The sequence below is a fragment of the Lithobates pipiens genome, unplaced genomic scaffold (genome assembly GCF_037356315.1).
Source record: "Lithobates pipiens isolate NorthernLeopardFrog02 unplaced genomic scaffold, aLitPip1_a1.2 Scaffold_16, whole genome shotgun sequence".
Lineage (NCBI taxonomy): Eukaryota > Metazoa > Chordata > Amphibia > Anura > Ranidae > Lithobates > Lithobates pipiens.
This window is the reverse complement of record NW_027507748.1, coordinates 405,872,369-405,886,316: the sequence shown is the minus strand read 5'-3', so window position 1 is coordinate 405,886,316 and position 13,948 is coordinate 405,872,369. Positions and strand designations below refer to the sequence as shown.

Genomic DNA, 13,948 nt, shown 5'->3' with positions numbered 1-13,948 from the left:
CAATGCTATGTACTATCACTGGCCTATAAACATGCTGGGGGGTTTCTGCTTTTGTGTTAAGCTGGCTAGACATTTTCCTGTAGATTCACCAAAACCATCTAATATGAGGTCACACTTAAACATTTTCAAATTGTATACCATCAGGAAGGCCCTTACACTAAACCGTTGAACAAGAAAATTGCATAATGTGTAGCCAGCTTTATCCAGTTGCCCCCTCCCTGCTATTTTATTTGTTGAATTTATCCTGAGGAATAATGCTGGCCACACACTATACAAAAAATCGGCCAAACCAATTTTCGAAAAAAACTAACCTTTGGGCCGTGGACGCAGTCGATAGTGCCATCATATAATGACCGATAAATCGTTCAGTGAACATACATGAATGCATTTTTTTTTTTTTTTACATATACCTAGTGCAGACCGTTCAGACGGGAAACACATTAACCTTTCAATTTATCGTTTGTCCGGGAAGGAAATTTCCAAACTTCAGCTCAAAAACGTCCCAACGATTATCGATTTTGTGCCCATTAACTGGTCGAAAAAAGAATGAACTGTCTGACCGAATTTCAGCTGATTTTTTTTTTGTACTAGTGTATGGCCAGCATAAGTTCCCCTTTGTAAGGCTCGGTTCACGCTTGTCATGCGACTTGAGAGCTCAAAGTCGCACCTCAATTAACTGCAATGGAACCATTCTAATCGGTGAGACTCAAGTCGTTTTGACTTAGAAAAAGGTTCCTGCTCTACTTTTGGTGCGACTTCAAAGACGTGCATTGACTTTTGTTGAAGAAGTTGTATGCAAGCCGTGATGAAGTGGCGCAGGGATGTGGGATTCAAAGTCGCAGCAGTGTGAACCCAGGGTAAGGACTCTTGTACAGGGTCCCATCTGCCCACCTAAAGCCTACCTTACCACCATGGAGGGCTGCTGACATTGCAAGTGGCAGTGCCTGTCAAATGCTCCTATTTAAGTCAATAGGGCCACCCTATAACCTGTTTCAGTGCATTGGTCCCACTGAAAATACAGGATCACCTGGTGAACGCCTGACAGCAGTTGCTTACTCGGACTCTAAGAATCGATCCACCACAGACCGTATTTTTGGGGGTTTTTTTTGAGAAAGAGGAAACAAGAACCCAGCTTAAAAGAGAAGTATGGGTTTCTGTTTTTTTTTTTTGTTTTTTGTTTTTATTTATACTTGCCTAGGTGGATGCAGCATCTGTCCCCCAGAACCGAGTAGAGGAACATCGCCGATCACTCGGTTCTCGCAGCTCCCCAAGCAGAGAGCTGTACACTGTCAGTTAAAGCTCTCTGCTCTTCTCCCTCCTCGCTGGAGGGCTGAGCTGTGGAAGGGCGGCCGGCTCAGCCTCTCAGCAGCCCGCTGAGATGCTGAGACGGATGTTAGTCCAGGCACCTGGCGGATCCTGACTCCGTGGTCAGGGTGACGCAGGGCCTGGACGGACATTGGTGACGTCAGTAGAGAGCGGACTTTAGTCACTCTCTGCTGAAAACAGGTAACAGGAGTGCAAAACGAACTGCATTCCTGTGATCCATAGAAGTACAGCCAAATGAGCTCAGGCTAGACTTCTCCATTTAATAAAATTTGTAGTGCAGCCAAGGGGCCCCAGTAGTTTACAAATGATAGTGCCTTGTAGAGAAATTCAGCTTTGGTTACATGACTTAGCTGTCATTCCTCTAAGCCTTGCCAATGAAGTAGTATACTGAGTGATCAGGGGTGTCCTGCACATTAACTGGGGTGTCCTCATAATTCCAGGAATGAGCATAGTGCTGCTGTGTTGTCCTTCACAAATCCACACGGTAGAGTAGACTCTCCCACCCCGTTACAATATGGGGATTTGTGGAGGACAATACAACCGCACCATATTCATTCCTGAAATGAGGGGAGGGGGGGGGGTCGCTGAACGTACCATCTGCCCTAGCTTATATGCTGGATGGCACTAATCACTCAAAATTCGAAAAGCATGGGGTGCTGCATAGACCCAACCATGTCTGTGGACAGCTGTACACAGCACCTAGGCTTTCTGGCCAGGGAAAGCACAGGCTCAAGTGCCCATGTACAAGTGGCCATGTTATCTATGCCATAAATGAAACTATCTGGCAATAAAAATATATTCGTCGTTCATTTACATTGTATATTAGAACCTAGTACCCACTCAGAACATCATAGTAAACAGTATGTTGAAGAAAAATATGAAGTCTGGGATTCCAGGTTGTGAATGTATTAGAAAAGTTAAGCTGGCCATAGATGGATTAAATCTCATCCAGTTCAGCAGGGACCAGCTGCGATTCGATCCATTTATGGGCAGGCTGGTTGTACTGAAGTTGATCCATCAATCCACTTCAGTACAACCAGCCTGTTGGATTTTTTTCATGCGGTCACGGCTGGTGGCTATAGCGCCCAGTAGTGACCATTTGTGTCCTACCGGCAGGGAAGGCTTCCTGCTGGCAGAACACAATAGTGCTAAGCATATTGTTACTCTCCATGGTCAGCACAAACAGGGGGACACAGGAACGGGCAGGATCAGCCAGGTTTTTTACAGCTTAGAGAGGGGCAAATGACACAGCACAAGCACTATGCTGTGTATCCTGCTGTAAAGATTGGGATCATATTTTTTTTTTTTTGGTTTACAACCGCTTTAATCCTTTTAACAGGGAGACATACAGAAGTTATTTTGTGCTGTAGCATCGCTTTAATGCTGCAGCTGTCCCCTGCCGGCTCTATGCCTGAGAACTGAGCAATCACATGACCGCTGATCAATTCTTGATCTTCCTTCTATGCTCTGCTCTCCAGTGCTCAAAGGGCAATATAGGGGCTCTGGGACATCGGTTGCCAGCTGGCTTTAGCCTGCTATCGGCTGATTCTGGGTCACAGGGGTGTAGAACTAAGTGCACTCTTGTGACCCAGAAGAGAAATATAGCCAAAATAGCTTTAACTTCTCTTTTACAGTGATCTTAAAGTCTTGTTTAAAAAAAATGGCAGAACTACTGTGTCTCAGCCAATCAGGAGGAAATTTCCAGACAGCTAAGACACTCATGGATCACCGGAGAGAGATGGGGCTCAGGTAAGTAATTAGGGGTTGCTGGGGAGGCTGATACACACAGAATTTTTTAAAAAAAAGAGAAGTATGTTATTTTTTTTCATTTTTTATTTTTTTTTGCAGCTTTATACTTGCCTAGGTGGCCTCTGCACTGAGAACCGAGCCATCAAACATCGCCGATGGCTTGGTTCTCAGCTCCCTGAGCAGAGAGCTGTGGACTGTCAATCAGCAGCTCTCTGCTCTTCTCCCTCCTCGCTCACTGGAGCGCTGAGCTGTGGAGGAGCAGGGAGCGGCTGTGACTGTTGATTACGGTTTTTATGGTTACAACTGGGTCAAAGCAACAAGTAGTGTATTATGTGTTTAACTAACATTGGCTACATTAAAGTGGTTCTAAGCATAGGTTCATACTGAGCTGCGGGAATGAAGCCAAAAAAGAGAGGATCGGGGCTGATGTATGCAAAATCATTACACAGAGCAAATAAATATAACATGTTGGTTATTTAAAAAAAAAAAAAAAAAAAAAAAAACCTTTCCAATCACTTTAATGAGAAAACAAATAGATTGGGTGCCCCGACAAGAAAGTCAACCAAGAAATTACTTTGAGATTAGTAACTCAGGAAGGATGTAGTAGTCCTCAGGAAGGATGTACGGGAAATGGAGCGAGTATAAAGAAGGGCAACAAAGCTAATAAAGGGTCTGGAGGATATTAGTTATGAGGAAAGGTTACGAGCACTGAACTTATTCACTCTGGAGAAGAGACACTTGAGAGGGGATATGATTTCAATTTACAAATACCATACTGGTGACCCCACAATAGGGTTAAAACTTTTTCGCAATAAGGTGTATAACAAGACTTGTGGCCACTCATTAAAATTACAAGAAAAGAGGTTTAACATCAAACTACGTAGAGGGTTCTTTACTGTAAGAGTGGCGAGGATGTGGAATTCCCTTCCACAGGCAGTGGTCTCAGTGGGGGGCATTGATAGTTTCAAGAAACTATTAGATAAGCACCTGAACGACCACGACATACAGGGATATACAATGTAATACTGACATATAATCACACACATAGGTTGGACTTGTGTCTTTTTTCAACCTCACCTACTATGTAACCATGTGCATACTTCTCTAAGCTTTTTCCCAGACCAGTCCTTCCTCATTTGCAGAATGTGTGTGCAAGTGGACTCCCTCGTTTATATATACTTTGTCAGGGAACTGTGGGCCAAGCAGAATCTTTTGCCTCATCTCATGCAATTATAAAACAGTTGGAACTGGCTATACTAAATGTACGTATTAACCATACTTAGGCATGTATAGAACGCTGATGCCGCGTACATACTACTGGTCTTTCCAGCAGACTAGGCCCGACGGACTTCCAGCGGAGATCTGACTGACTTTCCGAATGAATGGACTTGTCCACATATGACCAGACTAAGTCCGACGGTCTTCCCGACGGACTTTCGACAGGGTTACGACGGACTTCCAAATGAACGGACTTGCCCACACACGGACTAAAGTCCGTTAATTTTGAACATGATAAGTTACGACGGAACTAGAAAAGGAAGTCAATCTTGCCCCTTTTATCAGCTAGATTGACACATTGCGAGCCCCGTCGCCTGATATGGATTTTAAGGGGAACCCCTATGCCAAAAAAACAGCGTGAGGGTCCCCCCAAGGTCCAAACCTGAATCTTATCCAAGCACGCAGCCAAGCCAGTTACCTTGTCTCCATGTTGTTGATGAGGACAAGGGCCTCTTCCCGACAAACCTGGCCATTGGTTGTTGGGGTCTGCGGGCAGGGGGCTTATCGGAAACCATCTCTTCTGTCTTCGGGGGTCTCTTCTGACTCCTCCGCTCTCTTCTCCCACTCTCCGGCCTTCTCTCCCAGTCACTGATTCTTGTGTAGGGGTATGATGTACCCCATAGTTATTCACATAGGGTGGGGGGGCCGGGATCTGGGGGCTCCCTGAGATTCCGATAAGCCCCCCATCCGTAGACCCCGACAACCAACGGCCAGGGTTATCGGGCAGAGGCCCTTGTCCTCATCAACATGGGGACCAGATGCTTTGGGGCGCCCCCCTTACCCAAAGCACCCACCCCCCAACCATGTTGAGGGCATGCGGCCTGGTACGGTTTGGGAGGGGGCGCTCGCTCGTCCCCACCCCCTTTCCTGACCGCCCAGGCTGCGTGCTGGGATAGGGGTCTGGTATGGACCCTGGGGGGACCCCCCACGCCATTTTTTTCTGTGTAGGGGTACCTTTTAAAATCCATACCAGAGCTAAGGGACATTGTCGCCTCTCTCTCATGCTCCCTGCAATAGGAAAATGTGTTTTTCCTATTGCAGCGAGTTTGAGATGTACAGTACTCTGCAGCCGAGAACCAGCGCAATAGGATTGCGCTGGAAACATTCTTGCGGGCAGATGCTGTAGCTGCCCTTGCGTCGTATTTTGTCAGTCAGATCAGCATACACACGAACGGGTTTCCGCTAGGAACTGGGGCAGGCGGAGTTCCGGCAGAAAGATTTAAAACATCTTCCAATGAAACCCACACACGATCGAATTGTCTGACGGATTCGTTCCATCGGACCTTTGTTGTCAAAAAGTCCAGTTGTGTGTACGTGGCATTATTGTTTAAATGTGTGTTGCTATCAAAACCACAACTCTGAGCTATAGGAAGAAACAAGAGGTTCCCAACTGCTCAGAGGTTGTGGTGGAATGTTGTAATGAAAAGGATATCTGCTAGAAGAAACATTGGATGTTTCCACATCTAGAATGTCTAATAAGTCTTCCACATATATAAGACAACCCTTTTGATATCTGTAAATTACTTTAATGGACTGCTTTGGATCAATACCAGTGTACATATTAATGTTTTAAATAAATAAAAACATAGATCAACTGGAACTGTGAATGTCTAAACCTAGGAGACTTAAAGTGATTGTAAAGTCAATTTTTTTTTCTATAAAAATAACCACGTTAAACCTACCTGCTCTGTTGCAGTGGATTTGCACAGAGCTGCCCGGATCCTACTCTTCTCTGGTCCCTCTTCTGTGCTCCTGGCCCCTCCCTCCTGTTGAGTGCCCCCACAGCAAGTAGCTTGCTATGGGGGCACCCAAGCTGAGCTGCAGCTCCGTGTGTCCATTCAGACACCGAGATGCAGTTTGGCCCCACCTCCTCTCTCTCCCGATTGGTTAACTGACTTTGACAGCAGCGGGAGCCAATGGTGCTGCTGCTGCTGTGTCTCAGCCAGTCAGGAGGGAGAGTGTTGGATGGCTGAGACATTCGTGGACATCACTGGACAGAATTGGGGCTTGGGAGAGTATTAGGGGGGCCGAGGAGGGCTGCTGCACACAGAAGGTTTTTTATCTTAATGCATAGAATGCATTAGGATAAAAAAAAACACCTGACTTTACAACCCCTTTAATTTAGGATTAGGCATCCAACAGTACAAAACATTTTTTTGTGCCATGGTGTTGATTTTTCCATGTTTTATCTAGGAGGTTTTTACCTTAAGGGCTCATTCACACCATGTGCAGAGACCTGAGTTTTTCTGCAAGCGTTCTGCAAGGGCACAAAAAAAACAATTGTTACCTATCTGATCTAATTCACACCACAACACTGGTATCACATGCAGATTTCTCTGCACAGGAATCTGCAACGTGTATGCAGTTTTCTGCACAGGAAATAACTGACATGACATCAATACTGGGCACATGACAAAACTATAGGCTTCAATTTTTTTTTTTTCCATTTTGGATAGAGCAAGGAAGGGTTATAACCCCTGTCAGATTTTTTCCGCCATCTTTGTCCCATTGTGTAGATTTCCCTTCACTTCCTGTCTCATAGCCAAACAGGAAGTGAGAGGAAATCCCTGCAAATGAAGGGAATTTTTTGCGGACCCCCAGGTCACCAGAACTGGTGTCCCCATTGGAAGATTTCTCTATTACTTTTCTGGGGACAATACGACAATTGGGATTTTCTTTTACTTTCACTTTCAATGATGATGGTAAACAGGACAAATAGAGAGGGCGAAGCTCCCAAATGGGGGCACAGACGGTGATAAAAACTGACAGATAACCTAATTACTCTCCCTATCCAAAACTAAAAAAAAATGCCTTTAGTTGTACTTTAAGATGTTTTCTTGTAGCTCTCTGTGACTGTATTACTGATATCTGTACACCAAGCTCCTGGCTCTGCACATCTTGTGTGGACTACATGAAGGGTTCCCACGTGCCTGCCAGGATTATTATTTTATATTACAGAGAAAGCAACATGAATGGCTGGAAAACAAATGTAGGAGGAAATACCCCGAACTTCCAGCAACTGACAATCATGGCAGATATTGCTGTTGGATTATATTCAAGATGTAAAACGCCAAGAGCTGACGAATTGCATCCACGGGGCTCCATTTTAGATTAGCCCTTTCATCAAATTTTAGGCATGGTGCTTCAGACTGCACAAAAGTAACCATTCAAATTACAATGTCACTATTGGAGAAAGAAGAAATACCATTTTCAAATATTGTTTCTATGTAATACACGATCAATTTAAAATGCTAGGATGAACTTTTCAGCTGAGAGACAATATGAAATAATGAATTATTCAGAATTGAAAGGGTAATACGGTGTAAAGTTGTCTCAAGATGCAAATAAAAAATATACTTGTTTGGAATACAATATATCATAATACAAAAATGTTATCTTTTTGTTTTAGCCTGTTCCATTCAACACGAATTTTCACTCTGGCCTGAATGATGGGACTTTAGTGGTAATCAGTGGCTCTGTCCTTCCATCAGGTGACAGGTATGTATGTAATGCTGGCTGGTGACAAACATTATAATAATGCTTGGCCTACTACGGTGAAGAATGAGTAGATGGCTTGTCGGATGATTGCAGAAAAAACAAGGACTTACAGGCTGTAACTGAATACATTTTTCTTTTTTAGGAGAATATATAAGGTCAAAGCTAAATTACAATACCCATAAGCAGTAAGGATGTGGTACTAATAAGTGGAATATTGAAGTTGATATATGAAGTTGATTTTACAGAGAATGTAAAACATTCCACGAAGGAAAGTTTACTATTTGCTTTCTATAAAATTGCATGGTATGTCGAGAGTGGTCAGAAAAATTGTACCATTACATGGCTAGCATAAACATTCTTTCAGGTTAGCCACATTGTGATAAACATAATAAAATGGTCAATAGTAACCAATCCATTGCTAAGGCATACTCCATTTACCTTGGCATTTAATAAGCAGCCAATTTAGTCAAAGTCTGCTCTAACCAGATTTAATACGTAAGAGAACTAACTAAAGAGTAGTGTCCAGTTTTGTTTTGGGATATATCATACTTGAGAAAGCTGACATTTTTTTTGCATGGTATTATTAAAAGTGTCAATACTGTAAGCAACAATTTGCAGTGTTAACCCTGAGGAAATAAACTTACAAATAAAATAAAATTGCCATTGAAGCCCCATACACACTATCAGATTTTCTGCTGATTTTTGTCTTCAGATTTACCAAAACCATGTAGTGCAAGGGCCTGCCTGATTGTATACAAATTAAAAAGCCTAAGGTTTGACCTCATATTTATATGGTTTTGGTAAATCTGAAGGAAAAAATCTGCAGAAAATCTGATAGTGTATGGGACTTTAGACATGGAAAACAGATGTGCCATTTAGAAGAAAAAATGGCGTACAATTGTCATACCAACATGCATGGTATGGTTCCATTGACTTTGGCATGCAATCTAGCCCAAAGGTCACAAGTTTGGAATAATTAATGCTTTTCCTATTGTTAGTTTCTTTTGAAGGTTGATGGGCTGATTATCTAAGGCTCGGTGCAAACTCGTGTGGGGTCCTGCATGAGTTCGGTCCGAATGTGATGGGAATTCAGCCATACAATCTGTATGGCTGAATTTGCATCGCACAGACATCGCATGTGATTTGCACAACAGTGCGGTGCAAATCACATGCAATGTCTGATATTGCAGAAGTGGGGAACGGCCCTAAAGAGTCATTTCAGTTTGATTCTCTTTTCACACGACTACCTAATCTATGTATTTGACATGAACAAAAGCTTTAGTAAAAATTAATGCTTTTAGGAGCACACTACTAGTTTTTTTTTTTCATTCAACCCAGAAGGGCCGTTAAGGAGGAGTCATTGTACTAACTATGCTAACTATCTACCTGGCTGGTTTCATGATAGTACAATGTTTACGGAGCTTATGAGATTTAAAAAAAAAGGAAAAAAGTTAATTTTTCTGTATATAGTCTTCTTTAAAACAACCCTTGAGTACTGATAATCTGAGAGTACATTGATACTTGTTGCTACAGTATATAAAAATTCTGCTTCAATCACTTTACTTTAGGTTGCTGATTCCAACATATCCTCATTGCTTTACTCATGGTGACTGACAGTTAAACGATTGGTGACTTACGCCACTTCCTGAAATATGATCTGATGATGTAACCAGCTACCATTTGTTATAACTCAGTCACTCCAAAACTGGAGACATAAAAATGTGCTGGTATTATAAGAGCCTTTGAATTACAGAGGTGGGGATCTGGTGCCTTTTTTTTTTTACAGAGGATGAGAACACAGAAAAACATTACAGCTATATAAACAATAAGCAAAAATGCATATGCACACAGAACACCGGGGGTATTGCATCCTCCACCTAGGGTGAGGGTTAAATACTTTGCTGGGCTGTGCTCTATCAGCTCCCCACATTGCTTTTACTTTGTGATCACTATTTTATATAAATTTTTATGGATCAATGTTGGTATTTGAAATAAACCCATTCATTTTGATATACACCATATGGAGGCATTTTTTCTTTCCATATATCTTCTGAAGAGAGTGTTCGGCTTTCATTGTTTGCATTTTTGTTGACCGCCATCTGAGTTCCTGCCTCATCTTCATCCATGGGAGTTTCAGGTTTCATCATTAGAGTTTCATGATTCTGGCATTTCTAGCATGATTGACTGACTGTCACTGGCATGTGAGTCCACTTTATCTGGTAAAAGTATTTACCCCTCACCCTGGGTGGAGGACACACTATCCCCGGTGTTCTGTGTGCTGTCAAGTCCATTACATCATACTTCTGAATATCAATTCTTCTTCAAGTGTGGACTCTTTCCATGTTTTATCTCACTTGAACTCACCTTAGTATACAGTGATTGGTTCTGACCTTTTGGGACTTTTTAGTTTAGTTTTTATCACTGTATATTTATTTTAATTTTTTTCCATACATGTTTTGCATTACTTGCTGCTTTCTTTACCACATCCATTCTTGGCCTTGCAGTTAAGCTGGCCATACTGTAGATATATCAAAATTCAGCTGGTTCAGCAGTAGACATTTTCAGATGAAATTGTCGTTATTCAGAGATTTTGATGTATACGAATTTCCGAATCACAACCAGTTATTAATTTCAACTAATCCAAAAATAAATTATTATGAAATTAATTATCCAAATTTGAATATGAATTTGAATTAAAAAATGTATTTGAATTCAAAATGGAAACATATTGCAATAAATACAGTAAGGTATAAAAGTAAAATAAGATTTTGAATAGAATAGACCCAGCTATTCTTCACAATAAAATTCTGATCAATTTGAATACAGCAGCACAGTGGTGTAGTGGTTAGCACTCTCACCTAGCAGCAACAGGGACGCTGATTCAAATCTCGACCATGATACCATCTGCCTGGAGTTTGCATGTTCTCCCTGTGCCTGCGTGGGTTTCATCCGGGTACTCCGGTTTCCTCTCACCCTCTAAAGACATGCTGGTAGGTTAATCAGATCCTGTCTATAAATTGGCCCTAGTATGTGTATTTGTGTATGTGTTTGTAAGCCTGTCGGGGACCCTGCTGGGTAATGGACCGCGCTATATCAAGATGCAACTCAACTCTCAACTCAATACTTTAAAATTTGTAACCAGCTGAAAATTAATAAATTAAATTAAACTAAACTAAACAAATTTCATTACCAATGCAACAAAACAAAATGAGTAACTCAATTAAATTTTTCATTCTGCACATGTCTTCAACAGTGACTGGTCGAATTTTGATCCATCTATGGCTATTCCTACTCAACAGAATTCGATCTAATGATTGACTTCTTTTGAATGGGAATGTTGGAAAAATGTTGTAGCCCACCAGCTGCAGCCCCAGTCAGTGTATTCTGACAGCAGAATACAAGGGCACAGCAGCGTCCCCTCATGGATGGGGTAATCCATGTGTATGTTATTCAGCTCAAGCACACACCTATGAATGAAAAACATTTTTTTTATGGCACTAGCGTCTAAAAAGTATTTGCATTCCTGCTGAAAATTTTCCCCAACATATGATAATTTCTTTAATGATTGTACAGGTTTGCTGTAAATTTCCAATGTGGAAATGAAGACATTGCTTTCCATTTCAATCCTCGATTTGATGGTGGCCTTGTTGTCTGCAATACCAAGGAGCATCAAAACTGGGGAAAGGAAGAACACAAACGGGAGCTGCCTTTTCACAGAGGACAGCCCTTTGAGATCCGCATCCTGGTTACACAACAGGATTACAAAGTATGTATTCATTATAAAGAACATGTGTGTTTTTGTTACTTACACTTTTAGTCAGGTACAGATATAAGGTAAATTATCCAACAACCAACTGTTGAGTACATTTGTATAACCGGAAAAATGTCAAAGTAAATAGAGGCTGCTTTGTAAGCTGTCAGTTTCACAAAATAGTCACAGCCATAATATTATCACAGAGAATGGGCCTGCTATTAATATAATATCAATGTAAATAGTAACAATCCATAACGTTATTGTAAAGTCAGTAGGTTTTTTATCTTAATGTTTTCTATGCATTAAGATAAAAAAAAAGCCTTCTGTGTGCAGCAGCCCCTCTAATACTTACCTGAGCTCTCCAGCGATGTTGCACGAGACACTTGGCGGGCCAGGACTCCCCTCCCCATTGGCTATGACAGCTGCATGGCTCCATTGGCTCCGGCTGCTGTCACTCAAAATCAGTCAGCCAATGAGGAGAGAAACGGGGCAGGGCTGGGCAGCGGCTCCATGTTTTAATGGACACAAGGAGCTGTGACTTGGCTCGAGTGCCCCCAAAGCATGCTCCTGGCTGTGAAGGCACTCAACAGGAGGGAGGGGTCAGGAACACCGAAGAGAGACCCAAGAAGAGGAGGATCCAGGCTGCTCTGGGCAAAACCATTTCACAGAGCAGGTAAGTATGACATATGTGGGCACACTGCGCTACCCAAATAGCAAGGATAACTTACCCCACATTTGTGGCAGTATTGAATCGTAATACCCTGTACACACGATAGGATTTTTCGAAAACAAATGTTGGATGTGAGCTTGTTGTTGGAAAGTCCGACCATGTGTATGCTCCATAGAACATTTGTTGTCGGAATTTCCGCCAACAAATGTTTGAGAGCATGTTCTCAAATTTTACGACAACAACACTTATTGTATGAAATTCCGAGCTTTAGTACGCAATTCCGACGCACAAAAGTCCACGCATGTTCGGAATCAAGCAGAAGAGCCGCACTGGCTATTCAACTTAATTTTTCTCGTCATATGTTTTGTACGTCACCACGTTCTTGATATTCGGAATTTCCAACAACATTTGTGTGACCGTGTGTATGCAAGACAAGTTTGAACCAACATCCTTCGGAAATAAATCCACGGTTTTGTTGTCGTGTGTATTGTGTGTACAGGGCATTAGTCTTCTCAACTTGCTGCACATCTTCCATGGCAAGTTGTACACTTGCAGAGCACTTGAAGCACAAGTTCTAGTTGACACATTTCTAATTTGTTGCAAATTTGTGAGGCAAGTCTCTAGCAATAGTGAAGTTGCAGTGGTGAGTCTACAGCAAGAACCCCGCTAGTCTCAGTTTTTGGCAAGAAAAAAGAAGCAAGCAGTACATATCTATAATCTCACAATCTGGTGCTAGTGAACCCACTGCTAGTAACCTAATCCCTTACTGTAAGCATGTGAAATACATTCACTCCAACAATCATATATAATGATGATCCCTGTGTCATTGCATAAAATAATTCATCTATCATACAAAAATTATTAGTTTCTATGACACAATCCCAGATAGCAAGTGCTGCAGCAAGTCCACATTGCATGACTGCAGATCAACTTTCTTTGCAAACATTCTGCAAGTTCTGGTTCAGTTATGTTGTGTAATAGTTATCGCACCACAGGGGCCATTGTGGCTGAATTGTTGTCATTGCTCCCTGCTGTAAGTTTTTTCTTTAATTGGTGCTGGGGCAGCATATAATCACTTTGAGAGTGATGTGCAGGTGAGTGGTAACCATGAGATCTGATATGGAGTTTAGGGAGGTAGAAATAAAGGAGTGAATAACATGAATATCTCATTTGGTAGCACAATTTGGAATGTTTTATTTTTCCTTGTATATATGCTGAGATTTAGCAGAAAATGTGTGTATTTAACGAGAAGTGGAAATAGAAACCACAAACAGGACTACAAATCCTAGCAATACAGCACCAATGAAGAATACAACCAGATATAGGGGGTGTATATAAAGAGTCATGCATTGTATATAGAGAGATGACTATACTGTGTTGTAAAGAGATCCAATTAATAGATAAGTAATCTCCCTGTATACAGGGAGATGAATTAATTGCCCTGTATATAGAGAGATCCCCTTCATAGGGATTTTTTGCATTTTCTGCTAAATCTCAGCATATAAACATGGAAAAATAAAACATTCCAAATTGTGCTACACCAATGGGATATTTGGGTTAGTCACTCCGTGATGTCTACCTCCCTGAACTCCATATCAGGGCTCAGAGTTACCAATCATCTCTCTGCACACCACTCTCAAAGTGATTCTATGGCTGCCCCAGCACCATTTAAA

At 41.8% G+C, this 13,948-nt stretch overlaps 1 protein-coding gene across 1 annotated transcript in view; it reads left to right on the top strand.

Moving 5' to 3' along the window:
* Positions 1–7,762: 7,762 nt before the first annotated feature.
* Positions 7,763–13,948, top strand: part of LGALS9 (galectin 9) — a gene marked incomplete at its 5' end in the record, with an annotated part of 32,801 nt that continues 26,615 nt past the window's right edge. The window contains 2 exon segments of the mRNA XM_077482402.1: positions 7,763–7,851; positions 11,425–11,617. Coding sequence (XP_077338528.1) covers positions 7,763–7,851; positions 11,425–11,617 — 282 coding nt within the window.